Consider the following 15,160-nt stretch of genomic DNA (forward strand, 5'->3'; position numbering starts at 1 on the left):
AAAGCAAGGAGCTAAAGCAGCACACAAGTACTACAAATGCATGCCCTGAGCTCGTGAAGTGAGCGCTACTGGAGTGAAATTGGAGCAGCGAGAAGACCGATGCTCCAGCCTTTGGGAAAGTCGCTCCACGCTCCACGCTCAGCTCCTCGCTCTGCTCCGCTCACATACTCCGCTCCGGAAGTCCTCAGACATAGATGGACTTTGAATACTTACTTGTATCACGGGTGACCTGCCTGCTCACCCATGATCAGTACTTTTAATACAAAACAAAACAATCAGTTGCAAACGTAACTGATAATCCTATCAATTCTTTCTCATCTATGTTTTGAAATTACTGTATGTAGGTTACTGCATCTAGTATGAAACTGGTATGATCACACCAGAGATAATGTAGGCTGTTATAACCACATCCTCTCAGTCAGATGCAGCCCCATGTATACTGATGCAAAATATGACGCAACATGCACTAATTTCAAAGATGTTACTGAGTTACAGTTCATATAAGTAAATCAGTCAATTTAAATAAATATAAATAAATAATGCCCGAATCTATGGATTTCACATGACTGGGCAGGGGTGCAGCCATGAGTGGGCATGGGAGGGCATAGGCCCACCCACTGGGGAGCCAGGCCCAGTCAATCAGAATGAGTTTTTCCTCACAAAAGGGCTTTACTACAGACAGAAATACTCATTTTTAATTGCAGCTCATGAAAAACAGGACCAACACTTTACATGTTGCGTTTATATTTTTGTTCAGTATACAGTAGTTCAGCTCAGCCTTCCCCCTTTCAGTGTTGGACTGACACATCAACTGACTAGTGTTGTCAGGCAAGCAATTCATTCGTGATGTGCCAGTTCAATGTGGACCCTAAGAGAGCCAATTGACAGGGCAAGGAGAAAAACGTTACATAATGGCCATGTTGAGACCCAGACCAGATATCTGAATGAATCATTGAAGGTCATCTTGACTCATTGGAGGACAACTACAGTAATAATAATGTAAAGTACTTTAATTTGAGGAGTACTTTACATTGAGGAATTTTTGGGACTTTTCTTCCATCAGTCCAGGGTTGAGGTTCTGTGAGACATCACAAAAAAGTAGGTGTAATGTTGTGGGTGCTGCAGCCACGTTGTCAGGTGGTGGGTGTAGCTGGTGCATGAAGTCAGGCGCAGGAGAGCAGAGATGAGTGAACAACGCACTTTACTAGAGAAAATAGCACAAAGTAACAAACCAATGTGCGAACAATAATGGTTGCCATACAACACGGGTGAACACAGCACCCGGAACAAACCAGCCAGAAACGTACCGACCTTAACAATAAACAAACACACACAAAGACATGGGGGAAACAGAGGGTTAAATACATGACCAGTAATTGGGAAATGAAAACCAGGTGTGTGGGTAACAGACAAAACCAATGGAAAATGAAAAGTCGTGACACTCGTTGAAACAACGTTTACACAATGAGCTGTCACAAAATCTCTCGACAGAGCACTTACACAGTACATACATTCTTGTTTTTTCCTCGTGAGAATGTCTTCTGGGTCGGTCCATATGATTTTAATCACTTTGTGTCTGCACCCCTTTGGATTTGAACACATCGTTTCATACATGTTTGGCCATGGTGGAAGTGGTCAGAAAGTGACAGTTTGGACCTGAATGCCAAAACATTCAGGATAGAGGTGCTCAAAGTTGACCCATTTTTTACAGTTTGACAAGCCTGTTTGTAAGCTTTCAAATTATATCAAACTCAACAGTACAGTGATGAAGACATGGATGTCTCATGGTAGGGTGGGGAATGCAAAATGGGTCAACTTTGAATGTTTTGGCATTCAGGTCGAAAAAGTCACTTTCTGAGCCCTTACTCTATGTGCAAACAAATTAAAGGAGTGCAGTCAGAAAGTGATTGACGTCATATGGAACTTCTTTTGAATTTACGTACAGGCCCATACTTCAGAATCAGCAATGTTACAGCTAAACAGGAAATGACTGGCTGTGAGTGTAACACATAATATAAAGAATGTTTGTTTTTTCAGAAATTGAAGTATGTGAAAATGTCCTGAGAAATATGATGGATTGAAATCACTGTAAACATCAGCAGGGACTGAGTGAAAAAGTTACTTGGCCAGTTTGTGGTGAAGGTTATGACTATTGACCTTTAATCAAGTTAGTCAACATCATGGTCGTGTGGGTAAGCAAGCGTAACCCATGTTGTATTCCTGTAAACGGGGGTCTTGACTTTCGCTCTGCTTGCAGTTTCGACCACCCGCTGCACCAACACACGTGCACAAAGGCAGGAAGTCTCTTAGTCTCGTCTCTATGCCATCTCCATGCGCACACAAACACACACATACCACTACCATCACACAGACACACACACACACCTCTGTACATACACGGTACACTTGCTGCACTGTATAAAAACACTTCAACACTTCTCCCGTCCACAGCGGGAGAAGAAAGTCACAGCTTCAACCAAACTTTCACCACACGTACGTGATGTGTACAATGAAAACAACATGCACCTCCACTGTGCATGCTTTAGTGACAAACAGTGTGACATTTAGGCCCTTGCCTTTTGACTCATGGAAAAACTGCCTTGCAAGGCTTTAGATGTAACAAGTCTCTAGATGTAACGATTCTTAACCTTTTTGTCTCAGAGACTGAGCAAGCAATGGCGCCTCTCCCCCTCCCCATCCTCCTCCAAGGATGCTTTGATTAACATAGACTAGGACAAACTTAATTTGTGTTAGGCAACCATCTGAGGGACCAGTCACTAACATCTCAGGGAACAGTGGTGGTCCACAGACCAGGGGTTGAGGACCACTGCTCTATTGGAAACCCTGAACTCAGCTATTAAGTTGTTGTAGAATGACACTCCACTGGAAAATTATTCTGCATTAACACACATTAGTATAATCGTAATGCAGTATAACATTTGTGTTAATGAGTCAGTAGGTGGACTTATTGACTGATTGTCATCCAGGCTTTCAGAATACAGTTTTTTTAAGGAGAGTGGGATTCCACTCCTTTTCGTATTTTTGTGATATAATGAGAGAGACAGGAGTAAATGGAAGGGAAAAACAGTATTTAGTAAAGTGGTAGACCTGTGATTAGATCCCAGCTAGCTAGTGGGCCATACAGTAAGTGCTGTAAGGTGACATCATTACCGGACCGACCAACCCCAGCCTGTCCAGCAAATATAAAAAATACAGTCGTTTTCCTTTAGACAGACGAGCCCTGCTGATGTGAGTTCTTAAAATGCAAACATCACAAAACTGTCGTGAAAAACATGAGAAGCCACAATGACCACAGAAATGGAACTGTTAGTCTTATGACTCATTTATCATTTTTTTTGTAGACTATCATTACAGGAACAACATGAGTGGTACAGGAACTAAAGAATGCAAAAGTATTACAATAAAATAGCAGTAAAAGTTGCCTGGTGCCTGAAAAATAGGCATAGGCCCAATCCCATCAAATATGTAAAATAATATATACAATAGAGAATCAATTCAACATTTAAAAGTGGTTAAAAGAGATATTGTCAATCTATAAAGAAAAATAGAATGTACAGCTAAAGACATTGAAATTCCATGCACAGCAATCAGTGCTAGTTTCAAGATAATTTGTGGTTGTAATTACAAGACTCAAATTCTACCTGCGGTGTCAGGGTCAAGGACCATAAAAAACCTCTGTATGAACAACTATTTACAGTGTGTGATGTCAGTCACATACAATGCTGTGTACTTACTTAAGTAGCTACAGTATATAGGTAGCTTACCTTGAGGTTGAATGACTGACATAAGTGTACATCATTGATGCAAGCCCTTGCTATTAAACACTACCTGAGATTATAACTTTCAAAGTCCTTCGTTGACATCATGTATTGCAGTATGTTGACACAATTGTCTCCTAGTCAGCTGACATGAGCCTCCATTTGGACCCAAATTAAAGATGGCTGCCGTGCATCATCAGTAACAACCTGTCTGAAGGTCGTGCCCAAAGTAAAGATGGCTGCCATGCAACATCTGTAACATCCTGTCTGAAGGTGGTGCCCAAAGTAAAGATGGCTGCCGTGCAACATCACTAATAACCCATCTGAGTGGGGTGCGCATGTCTGATGGTGGTGCGCATGTCTTCATAGACATCGTTAGTCCTGACCTGTGTTGGTCTAATCGTTGCACGCCATGCCTTTAACTGGGAAGACAAGAGATACTGGTCAGATAAGGTACTGTTAGTACGCTATGTTATTAACAACATTTAACTGACACTCTTTTCCAGAGCGACTTACAGGAGCAATTAGGGTTAAGTGCCTTGCTCAAGAGCACAGCAACACATTTTTCACCTAGTCTGCTCGGGGATTCTAACCAGCACCCTTTCAGTTACTGGCCCAACGCTCTTAACCTCTAGGCTACCTGTCGCCCGTGTCTTCAGAAGGGGGAGGGATCAGAAGTGGGTCTTGTGTTTCAGTAAATATCTTTTTTATGGAATTGAACTTAATTGAACTAACATTATCATCAACACATTGCAAATGTAAAAAAAATTGCATATATACTGTACACACACACAAAGTAAGATGAGATGGAATAAGCAGGGGCAGAATTTGCGCAAGACCCCAGAAGCAGTTCATAACACAACTCATGAAATACGATCAATGTAGATCAAATTAAACAATACCACGGAACATGTCTAGTATAAGGAGCTATTTCCTGTCAAATATGTTGTTACAGTACTGATAATACAACTTCCCCAACAGATTCCATCAGGTTTACATATATGAGTCAAAGCAAAAGGCTGAAGTTAAACTGTGCATTTCTCTACCAAAGACAAGTAAGTGGAGACAGTGCTGAGGTGGCAATCTTGCCGCCCGACACACAAACTCAAACACCTACACACAGATTCACAAGCTTAAACACCTACAGACAGGCACACACACACACACACACACAAACACCCCCACCCACATGAAAAAATACTATAGTATACTGTGATATAAATACTGTAGTATTCACTGTAGTGTTTTTGTGGACTAAAGTAGTATTCACTGTAGTATTTACAGTTAACTATAGTATAAATGCTGTCGTAAAAGAAAACTATTTTATACTATAGTATTTACTGTAGTGTTTTTGCGGACTGTAATATACTGTAGTATTTACAGTAGTGTTTTGCGTACTAAAGTAGTATTTACTGTAGTATACTTTAGTATTTACAGTTAACTATAGTAAAAATAATGATGTAAATGAACTGTATTATATAATACAGTTATATAATGTATACTGTGTATACTGTAGTATTTACTGTAGTATTTACTGCAGTGTGCTTGCGGATTGTATACTGTAGTATTTACTGTCGTGTTTTTGCGGACTGTAATATACTGTAGTATTTACTGTTGTGCTATTACGGATATTACTCTAGTATTAACTATAGTATTTTAGTTTTATTATCTTTGACATAGAAGTAGAGGCTTTTTCCTTGAGGAAACCTACTGGAGAAATACTAAAAGAGAACATTTTCCATAACCTGTAGGTAGGTAGGTAGGTAGGACTGGGGTCTGAAAAGATATAGAAAAAAGCAGAAGCTCTGAACTAACCTAGCACAAATGTGGATAGGGGGAGGGTAATGGGCAGGGTATATGCAAATTAAATACTGTAGTATTTACTATCGTTAAAGTCTAGTGTTTTTGCAGACAATACTGTAGTATTTACCCAGGTTTTTTTCAGATAATACTGCAGTATTTATTATAGTATTTTACAGTATACTACAACATTATATGGTAAGTACTACACATGATCGAGGGATACTACAGTGTATAGTATTGTACAGTATACTACAGTTTACTACAGAATTCTATAGTAACTACTGTAGTATTCTATAGTAAACTGCAGTATTTTTTTATGTGGGCACACACACACACACACACACACACACACACACACACACGTTGCTGTAGTACTTACCCTGGGGATGACCCAGATGAAGAGGATGAGCAGACTCAGGAGAAGCACAAAGCCAGCAGTGACAGCTGAGACCAGGACCAGATACCAGGACATTCCTAGCACTGAGGACGAATCATTCTGGTCACACTCCTCATCTGTGGTACAGCAACACACCAGGGTAGCACACATTTTTCAATTCAGTTCAGTACAATACAACTAAACAAACTGACCAATCTAAACTTGTTTAGAAGTTACAGCCTTGTAGCTCAAGTTAGGATTAGTTCCTATGAGACTCCACCGCTCAGAGATCACATTAAGACAATGGTCCTGAATCGTTCCCTAACCCTCCTCTTGACCCCATTACCCTTCAATATTTGCAGATCTGAAGGAACTGGACAGGTATAACCAGTGGAGCAGCTTCCAACGTACAGATCTGGATCCAGGATGTACATGCCAGGCAGTGTCCGAGAAAGGCCAGAAAAATTGCCGTCCGGCAGACAGTACCGGTCCATCAAGGCTCAGACCAACAGACTCCTAAACAGCTTCTGTCCCTTGGCCATAAGACTGTCAATGGTTAACAACTACTTATCCCCCTTTGTATTAGATGTATTACTACCACTACACTGCTGTTCATGGATTACTGATTTCCATTCATATCCATTTATCCAGCTCCCTATCTTATTTCTCATGTTGTTTTCTATTTAATTTCTTATTAGATATACTATTTTGATATTGAATACTGCACTGTAGGATAAGGCTAGCAAGCTAAGCATTTCTCTGTGCTTGAGCATATGACCACAAAAAACTTGAACATTGAAGGGTGCAGTAAGTGCCAAATGGAGGGTCAGGGAACGAATCAGGACTGGCTGAGACACTCACCATTCACCACCAGCAAAACAGCTCCTTCCCCCTCAGTCTTCTCATTCTTGGGTGACTTATAAACACTATACACACACCAGTAGGCCCCAGAGTCCTCTATGGTCAGGTTTGTGATGGTGATGTCCATTTTGTTCAGTTTTCCATTAGTCATCAATCTGAGTTTGAACCTCTCATGGAGGGTTAATTTTTCTCTTGCCTGGTAAAAGTAGAGGACTTCAATCTCTTTTGTCCGGCGCATGTACACACTCAGGTTTTCTTGGTCTGGCAGAGAGGTGCTGCAGTGGATGGTCATAGTGTCTCCCTCCTGCTTTCGGACCAGCAGTCCCTTGCTCCCTTTCATGAGCAGATGGGAGAATGGAAGAAAAACACAACATATATGTCAGATGTTTTGTTTTAAGGATAAACCAATACCAACCAGTTAAGGAGATCTTCACTACCCAAAACTAGTTTCACACAAGTCTAGGTCTATTTTTGGATTATGAATACAAGGAACCATATACTACTCTCATTTGAATATTACGCTTGATAAGTAAATGACTTGAAAACAGCATCTTATGATATTGCAACTCTAGATTGCAGTGGACTCTATAGATTACAGTGGACTCTAGATTACAGTGGACTCCTGGAAAAGGCAATGGCTTGGGACTGTTGTGCCAGATATGCAGTTATCAGGAGCAAGCTATTAAAAATCATGTAATTGAAATGTGACTGGAAAACTGTATTGTACTTATTCAAAGTGCACTTATCAGGAGTCGACTCTACATAATATATTTTAAATGTAAAATTGACTAGATTAAATGTTAAATAAAAAAACACCCCTTTCCATGAACTCAAAAGGATGTCCACCTCCCAATAGAAAACTAAAATCAACACCACTCACCTTTCTCAGCCAGAGTGCAGCAAAGGAGACAGAGGAAGATTGCACAACACAGACAGAGTGCAGACATCGTGCTAAAACAACAAGAGCTTCACATCACAACTAACTGAGCCTTCAAATAACAGGAAATATACAGTGTGTCTATAGCACAGTGGTGTCTGCTCTAGAACCTCTCCACCAATAGGACTACAAGGTAGGCCTACTTTACTGCTAGGTTCTGAACAAACAGAGTATAATCTCTCCACCAATTGGAAAACGAGGAGGGCCTACTAAACCAAGAAATGACGTCGTAACATACAGAGAATCAAGACCTGAAGTTATTTCAGTTGCAATTGTGGATGTCAGTGTGTGAAAGAGTCATAGGTTAGGGATAAATGAGGTTAAAAAACAAAACACAATTATTTTCTGAGCATTCATTTGTGGGTTTGTCATTCAAAGACAGTCACTTCAAGTACAACTGGAATAGTATGCTACAACAACCACGCCATCAACTTTTCAAAGTTAGTTCACACTGTTGTGACCCTTTATTAGTGAGACTATAGGCAGGTAAATATAACAAACCAGAGTGTTTGACAATAATGACTTCTAACTCTATTGATGCTTTCTATGTGCAACCTGGGATCAGGTGATGTGTGTAACACTAGACTCCCTACTCCCAGAATGTTTCACTACATAACATATCCTCTAGTCCCAGACATGAGAGGTGAATGGTTCACTACATAACATATCCTCTAGTCCCAGACATGAGAGGTGAATGGTTCACTACATAAGATATCCTCTAGTCCCAGACATGAGAGGTGAATGGTTCACTACATAACATATCCTCTAATCCCAGACATGAGAGGTGAATGGTTCACTAGATACACTGGTGGAAAAAGTACCCAACTGTCAAACTTGAGTAAAAGTAAAGATACCTTAATAGAAAATGACTCATGTAACAGTAAAGTCACCCAGTAAAGTACTACTTGAGTAAAAGTCTAAAAGTATTTGGTGTAAAATATACTTAAGTATGAAAAGTAAAAGTATAAATCATTTCAAATTCCTTATATTAAGCAAACCAGATGGCACCATTTTCTTGTTTTTTTAATTTACGGAAAGCCAGGGATACACTCCAACACTCAGACATAACTTACAAATAAAGCAGTTGTGTTTAGTGAGTCCGCCAGATCAGAGGTAGTAGGGATGACCAGGGATGTTCGGTTGATAAGTGTGTGAATTTGACAATTTTCCAGTCCTGCTAAGCATACAAAATGTAACAAGTACTTTTGGGTGTTAAGGAAAATGTATGGAGTAAAAAGTACAATATTTTATTAAGGAATGTAGTGAAGTAAAAGTAGTCAAAAATATAAATAGTAAAGCAAAGTACAGGTACCCCCAAAAACTACTTAAGTAGCACTTTAAAGTATTTTTATTTAAGTACGACTGGTAGGGAACAATTCACCCTTTTCATGTCTGGGACTAGAGGATATGTTATGTAGTCAGTGGTGTAAAGTACTTAAATAAAAATACTTTAAAGCACTACTTAAGTAGTTATTTTTAGGTATTTGTACTTTACTATTTATATTTTGTATTACTTTTACTTCACTACATTCCTAAAGAAAATAATGTACATTTTACTCCATACATTTTCCCTGACACCCAAAAGTACTTAAATCGTGCTGTCTGGTTTGCTTAATATAAGGAATGTGAAATTATTTATATTTTCGCAATTACATTTACCTTTGATAAATAAGTATACTTAAAACCAACCAAATACTTTTAGACTTTTACTCAAATAGTATTTTACTAGTTGGTTTTCACCTTGACTTGAGTCATTTTCTATTAAGGTATCTTTACTTTTACTCAAGTATGACATTTGGGTATTTGTTCCACCACTGTTCACTACATAACATATCCTCTACTCCCAGACATAGAGGTGAATGGTTCACCACATAATATATCCTCTACTCCCAGACATAGAGGTGAATGGTTCACCACATAATATATCCTCTACTCCCAGACATAGAGGTGAATGGTTCACCACATAACATATCCTCTACTCCCAGACATAGAGGTGAATGGTTCACCACATAACATATCCTCTAGTCCCAGACATAGAGGTGAATGGTTCACCACATAACATATCCTCACCACAACATATTTAACAGCAAATTATATAACATTACATCTCCCTTAGAAAGACACCCTGTGGAGGAAGTGTGTATACACACACCTGATTCAATAATTATGGTCTAAATTAAAGACCATGGTCAATTGCTTGTTGAATCAGGTTAGAGTGGGTCTGGTCAGCTGCTTATTGAGTCAGGTGAGAGTGGGTCTGGTCAGCTGCTTATTGAGTCAGGTGAGAGTGGGTCTGGTCAGCTGCTTATTGAGTCAGGTGAGAGTGGGTCTGGTCAGCTGCTTATTGAATCAGGTTAGAGTGGGTCTGGTCAGCTGGTTATTGAATCAGGTGAGAGTGGGTCTGGTCAGCTGCTTATTGAATCAGGTTAGAGTGGGTCTGGTCAGCTGCTTATTGAATCAGGTTAGAGTGGGTCTGGTCAGCTGCTTATTAAATCAGGTGAGAGTGGGTCTGGTCTGCTGCTTCTTGAATCAGGTTAGAGTGGGTCTGGTCAGCTGCTTATTGAGTCAGGTGAGAGTGGGTCTGGTCAGCTGCTTATTGAGTCAGGTGAGAGTGGGTCTGGTCAGCTGCTTATTGAATCAGGTTAGAGTGGGTCTGGTCAGTTGGTTATTGAATCAGGTGAGAGTGGGTCTGGTCAGCTGCTTATTGAATCAGGTGAGAGTGGGTCTGGAACTAAAGCCAGTGCACACAGCACCTACTGTTGGTAAACCTCAAGTCAGGGTGTGAGAACAACGCTCTCTAGTGGGAGGAGAGGTGTCTGCATAAAGCCAACAATTTGGGTATTTTTGAGGGCTAGGCCTCAGAGAGCTGGTAACACAAAAGGAAACATTTCTGGGCCAAACACTGGAGGTAAACCTGATACAGAAAATATCCTATTAGAAAACAGTTCATCACTGATATCAAGTCAGGTCTCATACATAAAAGTTGTATTTTGAAATACTGTATATGGTGGTACATTCAAAATGCATTTCTATATTTTTTGTAATGTATGTTCATGAAATATATTAATAAAATATTGATTTACATATTGTACATCTGCACAGTATGTAACATATAGCAACTGTAAATGATGATAGAACATACAGTATATTAAATGAATGTGAACATCAAGACATGAAGTAGAGATGGATACGTTTTTCAATAAAGTCTGAAATATTCATGTGTGTATATGGTCCCTCTGGGCAAATGGCCTGTGAGACAAAATGAAAAATAGTGCTGCAACTTCAGCCATTTGCTATGTAACTGTAAAAATCTCATTTTATGAAATCAATTAAAGGATTCATACCTCAGTAGGTTAGAGTTCCAGGCCCAAATTTCTGTCATCTGTGCCATGAGGGTGGAGTGTTGGGCAGGGAACTGTCAAGGGAGCTGGCTTGGTGGTGTTGAGGTGGTCCCATCAGAGTAGAGCATCCTGGGATATTTTTCCCATAGACCTGCTGTTAGACTAGAGGAAAGATGTTAGCAGGCAGGAGATCACCAGAGAAAGCCATGATTGGCTGGCACAGTATTTGAATTAAACCATATTCACCTGCTTTCCTGAGTAAGGATTCACCCCTTTGGGAAGACCCAAAGTTCCCCAGATACATTCCCATCGGGGGAGGAGGCGGTACAGGCTTGTTCTGTAAACCACCACATCAACAAATTCTCCAAATGATTAGTACCATTCTCACAGTTAAAATACAATGATCAGCCACTATTTTTAACTGACATGATTTAAAGTGAATACCTCAGCCTTGGGGTCAGTTTTGTGTCTACATAGAATATTTAAACAGGTTCCTTACAGAGTTGTCTTTCTCATCAGATAGATGAATCTCCTTTCCTCTCCTGAAGATCCAGCTGAGCCATCCTCCACTGTTCTGAAGCGCTACAGCAGGGGTCTCAGGCTCAGCCCCCGGCCGGCTGCCAGTCTGGCTCTGAGGGTTGGCCTCGGTGATGGTCATTATGGAACGATCCACCACATCTACTCCGGATATCTGTGACAAGTGGGAGAAGTCAGTCCACTCCACTCATGTCACCATACAGAACAACCACTAAATACATTTATGTATTTTTATTTAACCTTTCTTTAACTAGGCAAGTCAGTTAAGAACAAATTCTTATTTACAATGACGGCCTATACCGGCCAAACCCAGACGGCACTGGGCCAATTGTGCTTTGCCCTATGGGACTCCCAATCACGGCCGGTTGTGATACAGCCTAGATTCGAACCAGGGTGTCTGTAGTGACGCCTCTAGTACTGAGATGCAGTGCCTTAGACCGCTGCACCACTCGGGAGTAGCAATTTCATTACTCATAAAATAAACCCTTTCTTACCCTTTCTCTTGCAGTAGAAATCTCCACATGTGGTATTCACTCCACCATTCCACGATGGTCCCACCATGGGGGGGATTGGAGATGGTGTTGGAGCATTGCATTGGTCGCAGGGACGCTGACTGTTGGGAGGGTTGTGGGGATGCTCAGGGATGATATCCTGGTATTGAGCTGCCCCTGCATGTACTTCATCTCCTATTGCAAGTTGTTCAGCAGGACCTGAATCTCCCTAGAGGACATCAGGAGATTTAGCAGACTGACACAAAGAGAGTGGCTTCACACCATGCCCATTAGACCATCTTTAGGATTCTTTCTCACCCAACTCCAATTTCATGAGGACAAATCTTACCTTGTGAGATGCTTAATGACTGACGGGACGTGTCCCTGCTCCTGCGAGCTCTGATGGGACGTGTCCCTGCGAGCTCTGACGGAACGTGTCCCTGCTCCTGCGAGCTCTGACAGGACGTGTCCCTGCGAGCTCTGATCTATGATGGGATGTCTTGGTCACTGATAGAGGAAAGTGAGCCAGATTAGAACTCTATGATTCAGCAATGAAACATTCAGCACCCCATGTCTATCGAAATGTACTAAAGTTGAGCCTTGCTCCATTGGTAGTTGTTTACAGGGGTCCCCATCATTTTCCATTGGCCATATTGTAAAAGCCAGGGATTTTGGTAAAGTTATCAGAATTTTGCAATCAAAGAGTCTAAGAGTAGCAGTTCTGTCCATATATTCTTATTCATATCAGCACTTCTTCTCTGGAACTCTTTGCTTTATGAGATGCAATATGATACAGTGTCACACAATTCCATGCCAGCAGATTGGATAATTAATATAGCATGATTGGTAATGTAAGTCCAGGTCAGAATGTAAAGTTATAATTTCATTCATCTCAAGTTAAATCAAAGTCTCTTGTTTTAGTTAGAAACCACAAATGTAATAGTTCTGATAATACGTATATAAAACTTAAACACTACAGGTTTCGTGATGCTGGTATCTAAACCAAAGTAGATCATTTAATGATTGTTCCACACATCTGTTGGGGTCTCTATAAGCTTCAATATGAGGTCATAAACGTAGCATGAAAGTGCATCCTTGTAGCTGTGTGGGCTGATTTAGTCAACATGTTTGCCTTGGATAAGTTGAGCCAATGGCCATGGGATAAGTCGAGCCAATGGCAAGTTGAGCAAATTCTTCTTCCCAGGCATAATGCAAGGCATAATCACTGAGATATGAGGTAACAAGGAGCGGAAGCATATAAGAAATCCCGCTATGCCCTTCGTCAAACCAGCACAGGTAAAGCGTCAATACAGGACTAAGATTGAAACGCACTACACCGGCTCCGATGCTCGTCAGATGCGACAGGGCTTGTAAACCATTACAGACTACAAAGGGTAGCACAGCCACGAGCTGCCCAGTGACATGAGCCTACCAGATGAGCTAAACTACTTCTATGCTCGTTTTGAGGCAAGTAACACTGAAGCATGCATGAGAGCATCAGCTGTTCCGGACGACTGTGTGATCACGCTCTCCGTAGCCGATGTGAGTAAGATCTTTAAACAGGTCAACATTCACAAGGCCACAGGGTCAGACGGATTACTAGGACGTGTACTCCAAGCATGCGCTGACCAACTGGCAAGTGCCTTCACTGACATTTTCAAACTGTCCCTGACTGAGTCTGTAATACAAACATATTTCAAACAGACCACCATAGTCCCTGTGCCCAAGAACAATAAGGTAACCTGCCTAAATGACTGCCGATCCGTAGCACTCACGTCTGTAGCCATGAAGTGCTTTGAAAGGCTGGTCACGGCTCACATCAACATCATTATCCCAGAAACCCTAGACCCACTCTAATTTGCATACCGCCCCAACAGATCCACAGGTGATACAATCTCTATTGCACTCTACACTGCCCTTTCCTACCTGGACAAAAGGAACACCTATGTGAGAATGCTATTCATTGACTACAGCTCAGCTTTCAACACCATAGTGCTCTCAAAGCTTATCACTAAGCTAAGGACCCTGGGACTAAACACCTCCCGCTGCAACTGGATCCTGGACATCCTGACAGGCTGCCCTCAGGTGGTAAGGGTAGGTAACAACACATCCACCATGTTGATCCTCAACACAGGGGCCCCTCAGGGGTGCGTGCTCAGTACCCTCCTGTACTGCCTGTTCACTCATGACTGCATGGCCAGGCACGACACCAACACCATCATCAAGTTTGCCGATGACACAACAGTGGCAGGCCTGATCACCAACAACGATGAAACAGCCTATATGGAGGAGGCCAGAGACCTGGCCGTGTGGTGCCAGGACAACAACCTCTCCCTCAATGTGATCAAGACAAAGGAGATGATTGTGGACTACAGGAAAAGGAGGACCGAGCACACCCACATTCTCATCCACAGGGCTGCAGTGGAGCAGGTTGAGAACTTCCTTGGTGTCCACATCACCAACAAATTATCATGGTCCAAACACACCAAGACAGTCATGAAGAGGGCACAACAAAGCCTATTTCCCCTCAGGAGACTGAAAAGATTTGGCATTGGTCCTCAGAACCTCAAAAGGTTCTACAGCTGCCCCATCGAGAGCATCCTGACTGGTTGCATCACAGCCTGATATGGCAACTGCTTGGCCTCCGACCGCAAGGCACTACAAAGGGTAGTGCGTACGGCCCAGTACATCACTGGGGCCAAGCTTCCCGCCATCCAGGACCTCTATACTATGTGGTGTCAGAGGAAGGCCCTAAAAATGGTCAAAGATTCCAGCCACCATAGTCATAGACTGTTCTCTCTGCTAAAAGGCTTTAACAGCTTCTACCCACAAGCCATAAGACTCCTGAACATCTAATCAAAGGGCTACCCAGACCCCTCTTTTACACTGCTGCTTCTCTGTTTATTATCTATGCATGGTCACTTTAACTCTACCTACATATTACCTCGACTGAACGGTGCACCCACACATTGACTCTGCACCGGTACCCCCTGTATATAGCCTCGCTATTGTTATTTTACTGCTGTTGTTTAATT

General features: G+C 41.6%; 1 protein-coding gene and 1 non-coding gene across 3 annotated transcripts; both read right to left on the reverse strand.

The window, feature by feature from the left end:
- Positions 1-1,512: 1,512 nt before the first annotated feature.
- On the reverse strand, positions 1,513-13,391 carry LOC106606635 (uncharacterized). Of its 2 annotated transcripts, none has more exons than XM_045719949.1 (6): positions 12,475-13,391; positions 12,129-12,354; positions 7,700-7,770; positions 6,820-7,152; positions 5,962-6,095; positions 1,513-4,201 (listed from the first exon to the last, which is right to left on the reverse strand). In XM_045719949.1, exons 2-6 carry the CDS (start codon positions 12,227-12,229, stop codon positions 4,091-4,093), a joined length of 750 nt encoding a protein of 249 aa, XP_045575905.1. In that variant the 5' UTR covers positions 12,230-12,354; positions 12,475-13,391; the 3' UTR covers positions 1,513-4,090. The 2 variants fall into 2 exon arrangements, with proteins under 2 accessions (XP_045575905.1, XP_014058454.2); XM_014202979.2 differs by having other exon boundaries at positions 7,700-7,785; positions 12,475-12,702.
- On the reverse strand, positions 5,464-5,516 carry LOC123743597 (U7 small nuclear RNA). Its single transcript, XR_006770453.1, has one exon. It is a non-coding gene; the product is annotated as a U7 small nuclear RNA (small nuclear RNA).
- Positions 13,392-15,160: the final 1,769 nt, after the last annotated feature.

This window comes from Salmo salar, chromosome ssa06 (genome assembly GCF_905237065.1).
Source record: "Salmo salar chromosome ssa06, Ssal_v3.1, whole genome shotgun sequence".
Lineage (NCBI taxonomy): Eukaryota > Metazoa > Chordata > Actinopteri > Salmoniformes > Salmonidae > Salmo > Salmo salar.